This window comes from Trichechus manatus, unplaced genomic scaffold, assembly GCF_000243295.1.
Source record: "Trichechus manatus latirostris isolate Lorelei unplaced genomic scaffold, TriManLat1.0 scaffold00017, whole genome shotgun sequence".
In the NCBI taxonomy this organism is placed as follows: Eukaryota; Metazoa; Chordata; class Mammalia; order Sirenia; family Trichechidae; genus Trichechus; species Trichechus manatus.
This window is the reverse complement of record NW_004443953.1, coordinates 19,546,050-19,564,886: the sequence shown is the minus strand read 5'-3', so window position 1 is coordinate 19,564,886 and position 18,837 is coordinate 19,546,050. Positions and strand designations below refer to the sequence as shown.

The window sequence follows — 18,837 nt, the reverse complement described above, 5'->3', positions numbered from 1 at the left end:
TAGTGCTTTACTTATTCGGGGCTTCTTCCCTTTCCATATAAAGCTAGTGATTAGTTTTTCCATCTCTTTGAAGAATGTTGTTGGTATTTGGATTGGGATTGCGTTGTATTTGTAAATTGCTTTGGGTAGAATTGTCATTTTCACAATGTTGAGTCTGCCTATCCATGAGCGTGGTATGTTTCTCCATTTATGTAGATCCCTTTGGGTTTCTTGCAGTACCCATAGGGTTTTCTTGACTGTAATCTTTACAGAGGCAGATCACCAGGTCTTTCTCTGGCAGAGCCACTGAGTAGGTTTGAACCACCAACCTTTTGGTTAACAGCTGAGCACTTAATTGTTGCACCACCAGTGCTCTTTAAAGGAAATTACCTGTTGCCATCAAGTCGATTTAGACTCATAGTGACCCTGTAGGACAGAGTAGAACTGTCCCATAGGGTTTCCAAGGAGTGGCTGGTGGATTTGAACTGCCAACATTTTGGATAGCAACCGAATGCTTAACCACTGCACCACCATAGCTCCATAAAGAAAATTAGGTACTAAATATTTGGAAGTTTGGCTTTAAAAGGCAAGAAGGTGAAGACAGAGGGTGGTCAGGTAGCAAGAAAGCTTCTGGTTGGAAAATGATAGCCACAAGGTTAATGCTGACTGTGACCTTTTTTCTTCTGTTTCTGCCTGCGGATGAGGAGCAGGAGTTGGTTGGGTTGAGAGGGAGTCAGTGCCCAGAGAACTGGCTGTGGCACTGTGGTAGGCCACCTAATGCTCTCTCGTGGGTGAGTTTGGAAGTAGGAAGGTCACACTTTCTAGAAAGAAAGCTAAAAATGGAAGGGAAGCTGTTGGCAGGATGAAGTCCTACAGCCATGAACAGGCCTTAAAGAATGTAAAGTCAACACTCATGATGTTAATTTTCATTAAGCCTGAGGAAAATTAAGGTTATACTAAGCAGGAATCGTTAATTAAGGATAAGTTTTCTCTCCTTAAAATACACGATCATACCTAGTTGTTTGCATTTCTTTAACTCTTTTCAAGTTATGTATTCTATTTAAATATTAAATTAATATGGTTAATAGTTAATAGCTGTTTTCAGTGTATCCATCTATTCTTATTATAAAGCATGACCAAGTGGAGTAAGCGAAACTCTTTTTAAATTAATTATGTGTTTGGAGAGCTAGGCTGTTTAGGCCATGAGGCTAGCACCGATCAACATTGCCTTTTGATGATATTATATGAAAGTTACAGGCAGAGTGCCCAGAATAAAAAACACAAAAAGCGTTCTGGCACCTAAGAATCACTTAATATTGGTTGAATAAATGAATTATTGACCTTTAAACTCAAAATTATAAATGAACAGTTAGGTAGGGGATAGAATTGGAGATGTGGTGGCGCAGTGGTTAAGTGCTAGGGCTGCTAAACAAAAGGCTGACAGTTTGAATCCACCAGGTGCTCCTTGGAAACCCTAAGGGGCAGTTCTACTCTGTCGTATAGGATCACTATGAGTCGGAATCAACTTGACAGCAATGGGCTTGGTTTTTTTTTCCTTTAGGGGATAGAATAGGGTACATTTTAGGTGAAGATTGAAAACTGTTGTACCATAACAGTATCCTTGTGAAAATCTTTATAACATTTGCTGTATATTTTTTTCCTTAATCTTTGGAAAATATTTTTAGAGTGTTTTATATGTTATAATATATTAGGGAAAACCCAAGTGGCTTCTCATGGGTGCTATGTATTATTATTTTCATTTAGCAGGCTATTGCATAAATTATCACTTGTGCCTTTTTTGGTAAAATGTGTTGAATGCTTCACACTCGAAACTAAAAATATTTGCAATTACACTATGCTGTATGACAAAAGTGGGATATAAATAATGCCTTTAAAAGGATATCAGAATATATTAATGGAAATAAAATTTACTTTCTTCATTTCTAAGCTTAGTATGAAAAAAAACAAACCCAAACCCATTGCCATCAAGTCGATTCCAAAGCTTAGTATAGTTATATAAATATTTATTGAAGACCTAATGTGCACCAGTCATTCTGTTAGATACAGGGATTGATATTGTTTAAAGTCCCTGAGAAGTTACAAAGGAGCCTTGGTGATGCAGTGGTTAAGCACTCAGCTGCTAACTGAAAGGTGGGTAGTTTGAAGCCACAGTCACATCTTGAAACAAAGATGCGGTAGTCTGCTTCGGTAAAGATTACAGCCTTGGAAACCCTGTGGGACAGTTCTACTCTGTCCTATAGGGTCACTATAAGTCGGAATCGACTCGACGGCAGCAGGTTTGGTTTGGTTTTTCTGGGAGATCTTGTTGCTGAGAGAGGTAGTCCTCGTTGGGTCTTTTGTATTCTCCTACACATCTTGCTGGATAAGCCAAGACTGCAAGTCTCTGACTGCTCTTTAACATGTGCCATTTCTCAGGGCTGTTTGTATAGTTGGTAACGTTAAAAGACAAGGTAATGTCCTCTCCCTACCTCAAACAAGGAGAATAGTTGCTTCCTGCTTGCTATAAAAGCAGTGGACCCCCCCCCACCCCAAGTTCAGTGTTCCTCTCCTGTAATGCAGTCTACTTCATGTGCAGGAATCCATCTGGGCCCTTTACATAACCCTCTTGGGACTTGGGGGCAAGGGGAACCAACACAAACAAGCTGATGCTCATGCTGCTTGTTGTGCTGTAAGTAATAAAGTCCTTTGTCTCTGACCCAGAAGTCTTGTGTCTTCTGGCAGCATCCATTAAACAGTAATAGATTTACTTATTAGCTTGTAAACAGTTGCTGCTGAGTCAATACCGACTCACGATGACCCCATGTGTGTCAGAGTAGAACTGTGCTCCACAAGGTTTTCAATGGCTGATTTTTTCAGAAGTAGATCACCAGGCCTTTCTTCTGAGGTGCCTCTGGGTAGACTTCAACCTCCAACCTTTTGGTTAGCAGCTGAGCATGTTAACTCTTTGCACCACACAGGGACTTCCAGCTTGTAAATAGTGTAAAATCAAACCACAGACCCTACACTTGCCATCATCCTAGACCTGAGAGAATTCTCACAAATTATTTTTCAAGGAAAATAAATACCTTGTGAAAATTAACCAAGCATACATGATTAAAAGGCACCATGAATGGTAATCAGCCGAAGTAACAGGCATTGGAAGCAGATGCACAAAGACTTCAAATATTGGCATTATGAGGCAGATTATAAAATAACAATGTTTATAATTTCTGAAGACATAAACGACAAACTTGAAAATATCTACCAGTAACTGGAAATTGTAAAAAAAAAAAAGACATAATAAAATTAAAGAATAACTAACTCAAACATCTAGAAACGAAAAACAAAATAAGTAAATAAACTTCCTGGATAGTTTTAACAACATATTAAAAATAAAAAAAAACCGTTGCCGTTGAGTCGATTCTGACTCATAGTGACCCTATAGGACAGAATAGAACTGCCTCATAGGGTTTCCAAGGAGTAGCTGGTGGATTTGAACTGCCAACCTTTTAGTTAGCAGCCGAGCTCTTAACCACTTCGCCACCGGGGCCCCAATCAATATATTAGACATAGCTAAAAAAAATAATTAGTGAAATGGATGATAGGTCAGAAAAAATCATCAGTAATAAAGCTCAGCGAGACAGAGGTGAAAAATGTGACAGATTAAAATTCATGGAGGTAGAGGGAGAAAGTATGAAATATTTAATTGGAATACCAAAAAAAGAGGAGAGAGAAATGGGCCAAAGACAATATTTGAAGGAGTAAAGCTTGAGAATTGTTGACACTAATAAAAAATATGAAATCCTGGTTTTTAAAAGGCCAATAATTCCAAAGCAGAAGTTAAAAAAAGTAAAACAAAACAAACAAACAAAAAACCCCGGAAATCCACAAGTAGACACATCACAGATCTGTAGAATATCAAAGCAAAGGGATGATCTTAAAAACAGCCAGAGGAAATGACAGATTATTTTCAGAGTGCAGCAGCTGAATCAACAAGCAACTTCTCAATGGCAGTAATGGAAGCCAGAAGACGATGAAAGGATATCTTCAAATATGATGGATAAAACAACCTTCTCTCTGGAAACAAAACAAACACCAAAAAAAAAAAACAAAAAACAAAAAAAAACTGCCAACCTAGAATTCTATACACAGTGAAAATTTCTTTCAAGAATAAGTGTGAGTCTAGCTCAATTGGCATAACACAGTTTATAAAGGCAATGTTCTACATTCTACCTTGGTGAGTAGTGTCTGGGGTCTTTTAAAAGCCTGTGAGCAGCCATCTAAGATAACTCCACTGGTCTCATCCCTTTGGGAGCAAGGGAGTGTGAAGAGAACAGGATACAAGGGAAAGATTAGTCCAAAGGACTAATTGTCCACAGCTACCAAGGCCTCCACCGGACTGAGTCCAGTACAGCTAGATGGTGCCCGGCTACCACCACTGACTGCTCTGACCAGGATCATAACAGAAGGTTCTGGACAGAGCTGGAGAAGGACGTAGAACAAAATTTTAACACACACACACAGAAAACAGATTTACTGGCCTGACAGAGACTGGAGAAACCTCTAGAGTATGGCCCCCAGACACCCTTTTAGCTCAGTGGTGATGTCACTTTCAAGGTTCACCATTCAGCCGGGGAGTGGACAGCCCCATAAAACCAAATGGGACTAATGAGGCACAGCAGTCCAGGGACAAGGACTAGAAGGCAGAAGGGGACAGGAAAGCTGGTGATAGGGAACCCAAGGCTGAGTAAGGATAGTGTTGATGTGTTGTGAGGTTGTTAACCCTTGTCATAGGGCAACATGTGTACTGTTTAATGAGAAACTATTTTGTTCTGTAAACCTTCATCTAAAGTGAGAATAGCAGCACAATTGGAAGAGCATAGTCGTTGTCACTGAACTGTGCCTGTAGAAATTTTTGAAATGGTGTATCTTTGGCTTTGTATATTTTCATCAAAAAAAAAAAAAAGGTTGAGAAGGGAGAAGAGATGACATGTCGTGGGGTTGTTAACCAAAGTCATAAAACAATATGTGTACTACTGTTTAATGAGAAACCATTTGTTCTGTAAACCTTCACCTGAAGTACAATAAAAAATAAATAAATCCCTAAAATATGAAAATCAGAAAAAAAAAAAAGAGTAAGTGTGAAGTAAAGAGATCTCCAGACAAATACAAACTGAGCCAGTTTGCCACCAGCAGACCCCTTACTAAAGGAAGTTCTAAAGGATATGTTTTAAGCAGAAGGAAAATGATCTTATATGGAAGGACTGAAATGTAAGAAGGAATGTAGATTAAGAAATATATTAACTATGTGGGTAAATGTAAATATTGTTTAGTAGATCAAAAAGAAAAAATAGGGAGAGATAAATTTAGAATACCAGCCAATAATAACAAGTAAGTCAGAAGTGGGTGTGTGGCTATAAAAAGTTTGAAGTGCTAGTATGGCTTGGAAGAAGGTAAAGATGTTCATTAACTTAGATTTTGATTCGTATGTGTTATGTATTGAATTCTTTGTTGTTGTTGTTAGGTGCCCTCAAGTTGGTTCCGACTCATAGGGACCCTATGCACCACAGAACGAAACACTGCCGGGTCCTGTGCCATGCTCACAATCATTGTTATGCTTGAGCCCATATGTATTGAATTGTGTCCCCCCAAAAGATTGTCGAAGTCTTAACCCTTGTTATCTGTGAATGTGACCTTGTTTGGATGCAGTCTTTCTTTGAAAATGTTACCAGTTATGTTAACAAAGTCATACTGAATTAGGGTGGTCCTAATCCATTCTGAGTAGTGTCTTATGAAAGGGGAGAACAGAACTCTTAAAAATATAGGTAACACTCATCTTTTGTGAATTGGAGTGGATGCTTAAACTGTTACAGTTCTATCTTCTTTCTGCCACTGTATGATTCTTATTTTTTAGAGTAGGAAGACGACTTATCCTGTGGTCCACAAGCATTGGCAAATTTTTATTTGGCATAGCAGTGGCATTCACCTTTGATTATTACAGCTTCATGGTCACACGCTTTCTTCTTGCCATGGTGAGTAGTGTTTTTTACCTCTTTAATCCTGCAGCATTTCCATGTTAAACCATAACTCTCTTTGGTTTGTTCATTTAAGATCTAGATTAAGGACGAACCTTTGTTCACTCCACTTCAGAAGTCTTTCTGTGGGTTATTAAAGACTTACGTTTAGAATGGAACTGACTAAAATGAAAAATTCTTGCTTACTAGGCAGAAACATTTTGTTTGACTCAATGCCTGGCACATGGCCTATATATCATAATTACCAAGGCATTATTTTATTTCTGGACAATTGTATTGGTCTAGTCAGGTCCTGTTTATACATGAGCCAAACAAGTGGTTAAGGTGTATTACTGAAGTCATTTGTGTAACACACAGTAAGAATGAAAATAAGAGGGCATTAGAATTATATTTTATGAGGAGGAAGAGAGTGTAGCAGAAAGAGCATGAGTTTGAATACCAGCTTTGTCATACATTGACATGTTAGCTGTCTGACCTCAGGCAAACACATTATCCTCTTCGAGTCTTAGTTTCTCATATGTAAACTGCAGAGAATAATACCTCCTTCATTGGGTTGTTATCAGGATTCAGTGAGATTAAATGTAAACATCTGTGGTACAGAACCTGGCGTAGAGTACGCACTCCTCACAATGGTAATTATTATTGAAAATGGACTGGGGAGCAAGGAAGCTGTCTCCACACTTGGTGAGGCTTCCAGACAGATCTCCAAACTACCAGACAACAGGGGCAGCCATTCTCTTTGGAGGCTACAAATCAGTGATAATGGAGTGACGTTTTCATCTAAGGTAAAAACTTGTGATTGTGCTGAAGGCAGAAGGGGCATGTAGAAAAACCCCTCTAACCAGGGTGGGTAATCTGGGCGTCTAGAGAGAAGCCAAGTATTTAAATCTAAGAAGTCACTAAGCCCCTCCTCAGAGAGCAAAGTGGTGTGTTCAGTTTTGGACTCTTCATTTATGGCTGGAAAGGGTTTGTAGGAAGCTGCAGAGATGGCCAAGGAGAGGGAGGATACACTGAAAAAAAAAAGATATCGGGGAATTGAAGGTGTTGAGCCTTGGGACAAAGTAAATATGTATGTTTAGGTATGTGAAGAGTTTTTAACACAAAAGATAGCAACTAGCTGTTCTGTCTTCACTGAGGACAGAATAAGAGGAAACTGCTCTGTCACTAGGGGCCCTTGTGGTGCAGTGGTTAAGAATTTGGCTGCTAACCAAAAGGTCAGCAGTTAGAATCTACCAGCCACTTCCTGGAAACCCTATGGGGCAGTTCTACTCTGTCCTATAGGGTCACTATGAGTCGGAATCGACTCAACGGAAATGGGTCTGGTTTTGGTTTGGGCTCTGTAACTGCAGAGTGAGATTTGACATGAGAGACCTTCTGGTGTGACTGATGGTTCCATCAGTGGCACTGAGAGAGTTTGAAGGCCCTCTCCTGGAAGGCTTAAGGGATAATTCTGAAAGTATCTGCTTCAGTCTTGCGAAATACCATGTGTTGGTTTCCAGTGCTGAGAAAATTAGGCAGCACCCCCAGAATACATCTCTGAAATGTGGCCTTAATTTTCTGTGGCTCTTTCTTTGGTTTTTGTGGAAAATGTATTTGTAGTAGAATTCTGAACATGGAAGATGCAGATAGAGTCATTTGTTCAACACATTTATTGATTTGCCTACAGAGTGCAGTGCTAAATAAAACAAACCCGGGCTCTGTTTCAGTAACTCTACTATCCAGTGGGAAAGCAAGACATCAGCCACCTTCAAAAATAAATATAATTATGACAATGAGAGTATAACAGTGTGGGGGGTGTCCCCACTGGGTATGGGAGGTCAGGGGCTTTTTAGTTCTAAATGGTGGGTAAGAGAACATTCCAGGCAGACGGAGCAGCAGGTAAGAAGGCCCTGAGATGGGAAAGAATTGAAGGTCAGAATGTCTGGAGATGAGAGAAGTAGTAGGAGCCCTGGGCGGCACAACTGTTAAGCGTTTGGCTGCTAACCAGAAGGTTGGTGGTTGGAGCCCATTCAGTGGCTTTGCAGAAGAAAGTCCTGGCAGTCTGCTCCCATAAAGATTACAGCCTAGGAAACCCTGTGGGGCAGTTCTACTCTACCATATGGGGTCGCTATGAGTCACAATTGTCTCGATGGCACCTAACAAGAATTACAGAGAAGAAGTGAGGTACATTGATGAGGCTGAAGTCGGGGAGACAGGTAGCAGATCAGTCAGGACCTTGTAAGATGGTAAAGATTTTGCTCTATTATCCTAAGGGCAGTGGGAATCCACTGAAGGGCTGATACCATTCTGGCTCTTTGAAGGGGTGGGATCAGGGTAGATGTGAGGAAGAGAGTGTCATCAGTGGAAGTGATGGGCATGAATGGACTCCAGGTGTATTGTATTTTGGAATTATTCAGGCAGCTGTGTGTGGATTTTCTGAACCCAATGACAGAGGTAACCAGTAGGAAGTGGGAGTGGACTCCTGAGAAGGAATTAGCATAAAAAAATGGAGGGGGACTGATGTTATAGCTTAACTTAATGCGGCAATATATAGTATTTGAAGGCTATCAGAGCCTTTGTCTTTGTAAAGCAGCAAATATTTATCAAGTGACTACTAGGTTCTTGGATATAGGAGTCCTCATTATCAGAGTTCATCATCTGAGTCCTGCAGTTACAAGGATGTGTGGGGAAGTAAAAGCTGTTGTCACAAATACGTTAAACTGACCATTAATTTAGTAGTCCCAATTGAGCACCTCCCTGCTTACTACTAGTGCCAGGTCCCTCTCACTGTGGGGACATCCTTGTAGCCCAGCCTTTCTGTGACCATCCAATGCAAGGTGAAATTTCAGATTTTGCAAAAGATGCATGATTACAAAAAGTCTTTGAAAGCAACGTGGGAGGACTGCTTGAATCCCACCCAAAACCCTTGACAAATAAGGAACTGACAGAGCTAGACCAGTTATCTTTTTTTTTTTATTGTACTTTAGGTGAAGGTTTACAGTACAAATAGTTTCTCATTAAACAGTCAGTACAGTACTCTGTACTGTACTGTACTCATATTGTTTTATGACATTGGTTAACAACCCCACAACATGTCAACATGCTCCCTTCTCAGCCTTGGAGGACTTTTTTTTTTTGGTGAAAATATACATAGCCAAAGATACACCATTTCAAAAATTTCTACATGTACAATTCAGTTACGTCGATTACGTTCTTCCAGTGTGCTGCTATTCTCACTTTAGGTGAAGGTTTACAGAACAAAATAGTTTCTCATTAAACAGTTAGTACACCTATTGCCCTATGACAGTGGTTAAGAACCCCACTACATGTCAACACTATCCTTACTCAACCTTGGGTTCCCTATCACCAGCTTTCCTGTCCCCTTCTGCCTTCTAGTGCTTGTCCCTGGACTGCTGTGCCTCATTAGTCATAGTTTTGTTTTATGGGGCCATCCAATCCCGGACTGAACGGTGAATCTCGGGAGTGACTTCACCACTGAGCTAAAAGGGTGTCTGGGGGCCATACTCTTGAGGTTTCTCCAGTCTCTGTCAGGCCAGTAAATCTGTTTTTTTTTGTGTGTGTGTGTTAAAATTTTGTTCTACATCCTTCTCCAGCTCTGTCCAGAATCCTCTGTTGTGATTCTGGTCAGAGTAGTCAATGGTGGTAGCCGGGCACCATCTAGCTGTACTGGACTCAGTCTGGTGGAGGCCTTGGTAGCTGTGGTCCGTTAGTCCTTTGGACTAATCTTTTCCTTGTATCCTGTTCTCTTCGTCTCCCTTGCTCCCGAAGGGGTGAGACCAGTGGAGTACCTTAGATGGCTGTTCACAGGCTTTTAAGACGCCAGACACTACTCACCAAGGTAGAATGTAGAACAATGTCTTTATAAACTGTTAAGCCAATTGAGCTAGATGTTCCCCAAGACCATGCAGACTAGTTATCTTCTGAAGAAATTAACATCAACAAGGATGATGATATGAGTATGATCTGAATATCGAAAGATTAAGAGAGGCCTTTGGGCAAACCAAGGGTACACTAGAATGATTTTGCAAAAGTTAACTTTATCATTTGCGCTGCAATGCCAAATGTGAAATAATTATAAAAATTCTAATCCTTTCACTACCCTCTCCACTCCCAAACCCCATCTTTTCATTCATTCTTTGTTAATCCAAGGATTAGCACATATTGTTATTTATTATAAATTGTGTTGGAGCCGTGGTGGCATAGTGGTTAAGAGCTTGGCTGATAACCAAAAGGTTGGCAGTTCAAATCCACCAGACACTCCATGGAAACTCTATGAGGCAGTTCTACTCTGTCCTACAAGGTCACTATGAGTTGGAATTGACTTGCCGGCAATGGGTTTGGCTTTTTTTTGAGGGGGGGGGAGTATAAATTTTGTTGAATTAAAGGTAGGCTTTTTTCAAAATAAAGTTTTAATCAACTATTTTTTCTTATCATTAGTTGTTATAAAATTTTTGACCCCATTTTAAGTGGATTTAGCAATAAGGACCTCCTGTAAATAGATAAAGGAGCTCTGGTGGTACAGTGGTTAAGCACTCACTCAGCTGCTAACCGAAAGATAGGCAGTTTGAACCCATCAGCCGCTCCTCAGGAGAAAGATGTGGCTGTCAGCTTCCGTAAAGATTATAGCCTTGGAAGCCCTATGGGCAGTTCTACTCTGTCCTTTAGAGTCACTGTGAGTCAGAAAGGACTAGACAGCAATAGAAGGGGTATACGTATAGATAAATTAGCATGTGTATTTACAAGGAACTGAGAAATAAATTCACACTATAATGGAATATTTAAATGAAACAAAAGGCAATATCTGACATTAATATCATAAATGATCTCTCAAATTTTGCCATTGGGATGGAGAGGGTGAGGGAAGATGAAAGGGCCTATTTAAGGAAGAAAGATGGACCAAATTAGTGCCATTTTACAAATGTGATGCAGGTTTCAGAAAGCAACTCTTTGTCATTTTCTTTCTTGCCTATGTGTGATTTGCAGAGCAATCAAACCCCTCAGTACAGTAATCCCCCTTATCTGTGGCTCCACTTTCCTCGGTTTCAGTTACCCACGGTCAATCGTGATCTGAAAATGTTAAATGGAAACTTCCAGAAATAAACAATTCATGTTTTATGTTGCCCGAAGTTCTGAGTAGCTTGATGAAATCTCAAACCTTTCCACTCTGTCCAGCGGGGACGTGAATCATCTCTTTGTCTAGCGTATCCAAGCTGTATATGCCACTCATCCATTAGTCACTCAGTAGCTGTCTGGGTTATCAGATCAACTGTCACGGTATCACAGTGCTTGTGTTCAAGTAACCCTTCTTTTAATAATTGTTCTATTTTATTACTAGTTATTGTTGTTACTCTCTTACTGTGCCTAATTTATAAATTAAACTTTATCATAGGTGTGTATGTATGGGAAGAAACATAGTATACATAGGGTTGGGTACTATCCAAGGTTTCAGGCACCTGTTGGGGGTCTTGGAAAATATCCCCCTCGGATAAGGGGGAACTTCTGTAGTTATAAATGTGACCTTAAATCTAGACCACTCCCCTTTGTTTTTCAGGCTGCAAGTGGCTATCTCGTGGTGGTTTTTGTGTATGTGATGGAATTAATTGGCATGAAGTCTCGGACATGGGCATCCATCCACATGCATTCCTTCTTTGCGACTGGAATAATGGTGGTGGCTTTGACAGGCTACTTGGTCAGGACCTGGTGGCTCTACCAGGTAGTCCTCTCCACAGTGACAGTCCCCTTTGTTCTGTGCTGTTGGATGCTCCCAGAGACACCTTTCTGGCTTCTCTCAGAGGAAAGATATGAAGACGCACAGAAAGTAGTTGATATGATGGCCAAGTGGAATAGAGCAAGCTCCTGTAAATTGTCAGAACTTCTATCACTGGATCTAAATGGCCCTGCTCATAGCAACTGCTCTGAAGTAAAGAAGCACAACTTAGTAGATCTGTTTTGTGACTGGAAAATTGCAATAAGAACCCTTACTGTTTGGTTGATTTGGTTCACGGGGAGTTTGGGATTCTACTCGTTCTCCTTGAATTCGGTTAATTTAGGAGGCAATGAATATTTAAACCTCTTCCTCATGGGTAAGTATTAAAATAATATGTGGCAATGAAGTAGAATTTCTACCATGTCTTTTAGTATTTTTATTGTTTTTTTCTACCAGGGATAATACTGCCAACCATTTTATTATGGAATCTTTTATTATTATTGTACTGTAACACATGTAGATATTTTCTTTTGAAAAATGCAAACGGTTCAGAAGAATTTTGTTCTCCTCCCTCCCTCGTGCCTCTTCTCTTCGCTTGCTTTCTTCCTTCCTTCCCACTCCCACCCTAGAACTCCCTTCCTCAGAGGTAACTTCTGTAACTTTTGACTTGCAACCTGTCAGGCCTCTTTCTATAAACTTCCATACATTTGTACATATAAACATTTTATGTTTAAACATAAATGAGACCATATTCACTACATATTGTCCTTAGTAAATTGCTTTCTTTAAAAAATGTACTATGTCTTAGAGATCCTCTGGTATCCTTCTACCTTTAAACATGCTTTAAACATGCTTTTAAATACATGCAACATATAACTTATGTTGTCATGCTTCCTTCATTTTAGTAGCAGATTAAAATGGCTTCAGGTATTGCTGTGACATGCTCCTCAAGTAAACTAAATTCATACTAAACATAAGAGAAATATTAGAAATCTGTATTTGTCCATCTAGTTTAGACTTAACCTGTTGCTGTTGAGTTGATTTCGACTCATAGCGACCCTACAGGACAGAGTAGAACTGCCCCATAAGGTTTCCAAGGAGTGGCCCGTGGATTTGAGCTGCCAGCCTTTTGGTTAGCAGCCGAGCTCTTCACTGTGCCACCAGGGCTTCAGTTTAGACTTAACACTTGGTTATTTCTGTGTAGGCTGCCTATATTTGATATTATCCTCAGAAAACCTTGCCTTTTAATTTCTATACATAGATTTCATTCCTTCTCATTGAAGTCCTCTGTTGACACACATCTATGTTTATTACAGCTCAGCAGGAATTATGAGAGGAGTTATTTTAAGAAAAAAACTTCACTCTCTTTTTTGGGAAAACCATTGACAAGTTTGTAGAAAGAGCCCGTCTTGACTTCAAACCCATTTTGTATGTCAGTTTTAGAAATGATACCATATTCCTAGAACAGAGAAACAAATGGCATAACGAAGCTTAGAAAAGCTGGAATTTGGGATCTTGATGGTATACTTTAATTTTGATGGAGATCTAAATTTTCAAGAAACTGGGCAACCTCAGAAATATAAAAATGTTTCCAAAGACAAATATGTACATAGTTTTATATTAACTACTTTTTCATGTTATTTTCCTTTCCATTAGTGACCTAGCTGACTGATGCGTCTAGTCAATAGTTCTATGCTATGAAATTTTTGAACAAGTTTTCATCTCCTGAGATGATTTGGGGCTGGTGGCAATTTCAGCTCTATTTTTGTGCCGCCTGAAGGTCCTAAACATTTCAATAGTTTCAAGAGATACCTTTGGTGTTATGTGGTGGTAGGGGCTGGATGGTGGTCCAAGTGTCTAGAAGGACTAAGTATTATAAGAGAGAGGATGGGGAGACATTTTCTCACGTACTTTGGACATATTATCAGGAGGGACCAGTCCCTGGAAAAGGACATCATGCTTGGTAGAGAGTCAGTGAAAAAGAGGAATACCCTCAACAAGATGGATTGACACAGTCGCTGCAACAATGGGCTCAAGCATAACAACAATTGTGAGGATGGAGAAGGACGGGGCAGTGTTTCATTCTGTTGTACATAGGGTTGCTATGACTCAACAGCAACAAGTTTTATGCCTGTGATATAGATACTGCAAGCAATGAGTCCTAGCCCTTTTGGGATGAGGACAACATGCCATTACTTTCTTCATTTTGTAATACATATTGTTGTTGTTGTTGTTAGGTACCGTTGAGTCATTTCCCACTCATAGCGACCCATCGTACAACAGAACGAAACACTGCCTGGTCCTGCGCCATCCTCACAATCATGGCTATGCTTGAGTCCATTGTTGTAGCCACTGTGTCAGTCCATATCATTGAGGGTCTTCCTCTCTTTTGATGACCCTCTACTTTACCAAGCATGATGTCCTTCTCCAGGACATCAAAGGCATAGTCAGGCCAAAAATCAGATGTAGGCAGACAGCAGCATCCTGAAACACCAACTAGAATAAAACCAGTGTAGTGCACTTTTACATTTCTCCCCATCCATTTCACAGTTGCTGCATAGCTTTGCAAGATCCAGGAAGTTGTTTGGTGACCGTGCATACAGTCCTGAGCCAGACATGAGGGAGGCAACGGGAAGCTGCAGAAAGGGGCTTTGGCCTCCCCAAAGCCTTGCTTCCAAACTGTGAGCTGTCACTTGGCTCAAATAATATAATCTTAGCTGTAAAGTGAGGATAATGATCCATGTTTGCACTTGGTTACTAACTGAAAGGTTGGCTGCTCGAACCCACCTAACATCTCTAACCTACCTAGTGACTCTATGGAAGAAAAGGTCAGGCAGTCTGCTTCCATAAAGATCACGGCCAAGAAAACCCTGTGGAGCAGTTCTACTTTGTAACACATGGAGTCGCCATGAGTCGAAATCGACCTGATGGCATAAGACAACAACAACCACCACCCACCATGAGGCTTTTTGGAGGATCAGTTTATTTGATCCTAAAAAATGCTTGATAAACCAAAAAAAAAAAAAAAGAGTGGAGTACAGTAATAGATCTATAATCTGACCTGGTCAGCAGACACAGGTCTTAAGGTAGGGTCTGTCCGACCTTAGAAAATGCTACATTTTCTTTCAGAGCTGTTTATTTTCCAATTAATGAAGGGGAAAGCCACCTTCTCTCAAATGGTTTAATTCTGCCTTTGTCTGAGCCAGTTCTTTTCTAAGCAACTGTAACCAAGTTTAATTTCTGATGCACTACTAATTATGTTGGAGCCCTGGTGGCATAGCAGTTAAGAGCTCAGCTGCTGACCAAAAGGTCAGCAGTTCAAATCTATCAGCTGCTCCTTGGAAACCCTATAGGACAGTTCTGCTCTGTCCTGTAAGGTCACTATGAGTCAGAACCGACTCGATGACACCTAACAACAACTTCTAATCATGTTAACTCCACAAAATGTGTATCCACCCCCTGTGATATGTTCCAGAAGCGGCGAGAGACATATGGACTCACCTCTGCAGATACTTGTGACATACCCATAGTAGAGTGGACAAATGCACATCACCGGTAAAAGGCAGTAGTGGACAGTGTCCCGGGGTAAGGCAAGCTGGAGAGGGAGGAAAGATTATAGAACCATGACTTACATGGAGATCTGGGCTGGTAAACAGTGAAAGCTGGTTTTGTTGAGAAATCTTCTTGCTTGCTCCCTGATTAGTTCTGGCTGATAGCTATAAAGCTTTCTTGTTCTGGAACTAAGTTTCCAACTTTGGTTCTACAAAGAAAGGGTTTTTAAATCAATGGAAATGGATTTACGGACTCAGCGCTTTACTTTTTGTCGTGAGAGAGTAAAAGGAGGTCCAAGATAAGCCCTTTCCTCTAGGAGATTCATATTAGATTTTAAAATGTTTACTGTTAGGTTTAAATTTATTAAGCAGTAGCATTAGTTTCAGAAGAAAAATGTGGCAGGCTGCTCCTGTAAAGATTTACAGTCTTGGAAACCCTGTGGGGCAGTTCTGCTCTTCCCTATAGGGTTGCTATGAGTTGGAGTCTACTCAATGGCAATGGGTTTGGGGTTTTGATTACCATTAGTTTACGTACCTTAGCAGATACTGCACTCTCTACCTTAGCTCTGCCAAGCATTGCTGTTGTTGGGTGTCGCTGAGTCAATTCCGACTCATGGTGACGGCATGTGACAGAGTAGAACCGCCCCATAGGGTTTTCTTGGCTGTAATCTTTATGGAAGCAGATGCATAAGAACCCCTAAATCAGAAATAAGCAGTGTTGTCTTAATTAATTTACCTTTTATTCAACAGGCCTGCCCTCCAGTCACAGTGTGTGTCCTGGGGAGCTTACAGTATACTAGAACAGGTGATAAGTGCCTGTGGGATTATGTGAGCATTAGTGCATTGCACAGGAAACATTCCTCATTCCAGTGAGTTTCAAGTGGTAGGGCTCGCTGCCTGCAAACTCTTAGGAAGTTCTCAGAGGCCCCTGGTGGCAGGGAGAGAGCTGATCATTCCTTTTGGATGGTGGCTGAGAAGGCAGGATCCCCCGTGCAGTTTGGCACCACAGTTTATAGAGGCCCCTCAATGGTAGGTTCCTGCGTGGCACAAACGGTTTGCTCTGGGCTACTAACTGAAAGGTTGGAGGTTTGAACTCACCCAGCTGTGCTACGGAAGGCCTGGCAATCTGCTTCCGTAAAGATTACTGCCTAGAACGCGCTATGGAGCAATTCTGCTCTGTAACACGTCGGATTGCCATGAGTCAGAATCAATTTGATGGCATTGAGTTTGTTTTGTTTTGTTTTGTTTTCCGCTTAATGACAGGTGCAGTGGAACTTCCTGCCTATGTCTTCACGTGCATCGGGATGGATAAGGTGGGGAGAAGAAACATTCTGGTCTTCTCCCTTATAGCAAGTGCACTGATCTGTGGTGCAATTATGGTGATCCCCCAGGTGAGTTACAAGTTATTTTACATTTCATTGTCTTTGGGAATGGTTAGTTATACTAAGTCATGGCAGCTTGATGGGAGGATTTTGTAGCCATTAAAATAAGCATAATATACACATGGAAAGAGTATTACATAATATTTAAAAATGTGTTTTCTTAAAAGAAACTATTTTTCTCCATTGTACAAGCATTGCATGTTCTTTGTAGAAACTGTATTTTAAAAAAATCCATAATCCCACTTCCCAGAGTTAACAGTATTGCATGTTGTAAGTAAAATAATCTTGAGTTGGAAAAGTGATTACAGTTGTTCAAATTGATTGTGTACAAAGAAAGAGAGCAGAAGAGACAATAAAAGGCAAAGGCAAATTGTTTCTGTGTTAAGGAGAACGGCAGGTATTTTGATTAATTTTTAAATAAAAATTTTGTTTTCTTAGAACTGCTCTTAAAGTACCCAGTAATTATTATGATTATGGAATAATGTACTGGTGCCTTTAAAAAGTTAGCATAACAAGTAAGAATGTTCTTTCCCAAGCAAATAGCTATATGAAGATTTATTCATTCATTCATTCAACGAAGATTTATCCAGCGTCTTTTGTGTGCCAGGTGCTGTTCTAGTTTAAGTGTATGAATGTAGTTTCTGTAAGTGTAATAAAGAAAAATAAAATAGAATGAGAGATAGAGAATGGTTGTGTTTGTGTGTATGTGTATACACATACGTAGGTACTATTTTATCTAGGATGGTCAAGGACTGTCTCTCTCTCAGAGAAGGTGACATTTGACCAGAGACCTGAATGACAGAAGAACCATGGAGACAACTGAAGGATATAAGGAATCAAATATTCAGGATTGTTCCCATTTAAATACTCTTGCTTTTCGTTGCAGTCATTAGTAGCTTTTAACTTCCAGTATGCATAAAAATCCTCTGAGGAGCTTGTTTTTAAAAATGCAGTTTCTTAATGAGAAACACTGCCATAAACTACTGAAACAACTTCTGCATTCTGATATTTTGGCAAAGTAGATCCCTCAGAATACCTCTTGCATCCAGAAGTGCCCTGCCCACCCCTCAAAAAAAGTTTTAAAAGCCTGTATTTTTGTTCTCGATTTGGAAAATATGGTCGCTAGAACAATAATTTAAAATGTTTTATATAATTTCCACCTGCTGTTATGTAACTGGAGCTCTGGTGGCACAGTGGTTAAGAGCTACGGCTGCTAATCAGAAGATCAGCAGTTCAAATCCACCTACTGCTCCTTGGAAACCCTATAGGGCGGTTCTATTCTGTCCTATAGGGTCGCTATGAGTCGGAATCAAGTCTACGGCAAAGGGTTTGGTTTTCTGGGGGTTATATAATTATTAAGCAATGGTATATCAACATTTAAAGCAAAGCATTCTAAGTTTTGAAGACAGTTTGAAATTTACTTTCAGCTGTGCTGTTGTTGTTAGGTGCCGTCGAGTCAGTTCCGACTCATAGTGACCCTATGTACCACAGAACAAAACACTGCCGGGTCCTGCATCATCCTCACAATCGTTGTTATGCTTGAGCCCATTGTTGCAGCCACTGTGTCAGTCCATCTCGTTGAGGGTCTTCCTCTTTCTCACTGACCGTCTGATTTACCAAGCTTGATGTCCTTCTCCAAGGACGGATCCCTTCTGACAACATGTCTAAAGTATGTAAGACATAGTCTGGCCATCCTTGCTCCTAAAGAGCATTCTGGTTGTACTTCTTCCAAGACAGATTTGTTCGTTCTTTTAGCAGTCCATGGTATATTCAATACTCTTCGCCAACACCATGAATCAAAGGCGTCAAATTCTTCTTCAGTCTTCCTTATTCATTGTACAGCTTTCACATGCATATGATGCAATTGAAAATACCATGGCTTGGGTCAGGCGCACCTTAGTCTTCAAGGTGATATCTTTGCCTTTCAATACTTTAAAGAGGTCTTTTGCAGCAGATTTGCCCAATGCAATGCGTCTTTTGATTTCTTGACAGCTGCTTCCATGGGTGTTGATTGTGGATCCAAGTAAAATGAAATCCTTGACAACTTCAATCTTTTCCCCCTGTATCATGATGTTGCTTATTGGTCCAGTTGTGAGGAATTTTGTTTTCTTTATGTTGAGGTGTAATCCATACTGAAGGCTGTGGTCTTTGATTATCATCAGTAAGTGCTTCAAGTTCTCTTC

At 40.3% G+C, this 18,837-nt stretch overlaps 1 protein-coding gene across 1 annotated transcript in view; it reads left to right on the top strand.

Moving 5' to 3' along the window:
- Window positions 1–18,837, top strand: part of SLC22A16 (solute carrier family 22 member 16) — a 42,651-nt gene that overhangs the window by 8,640 nt on the left and 15,174 nt on the right. The window contains exons 3-5 of the mRNA XM_004372501.2: window positions 5,894–6,011; window positions 11,566–12,097; window positions 16,536–16,663. Coding sequence (XP_004372558.1) covers window positions 5,894–6,011; window positions 11,566–12,097; window positions 16,536–16,663 — 778 coding nt within the window. The remainder of the gene's footprint in view (window positions 1–5,893; window positions 6,012–11,565; window positions 12,098–16,535; window positions 16,664–18,837) is intronic.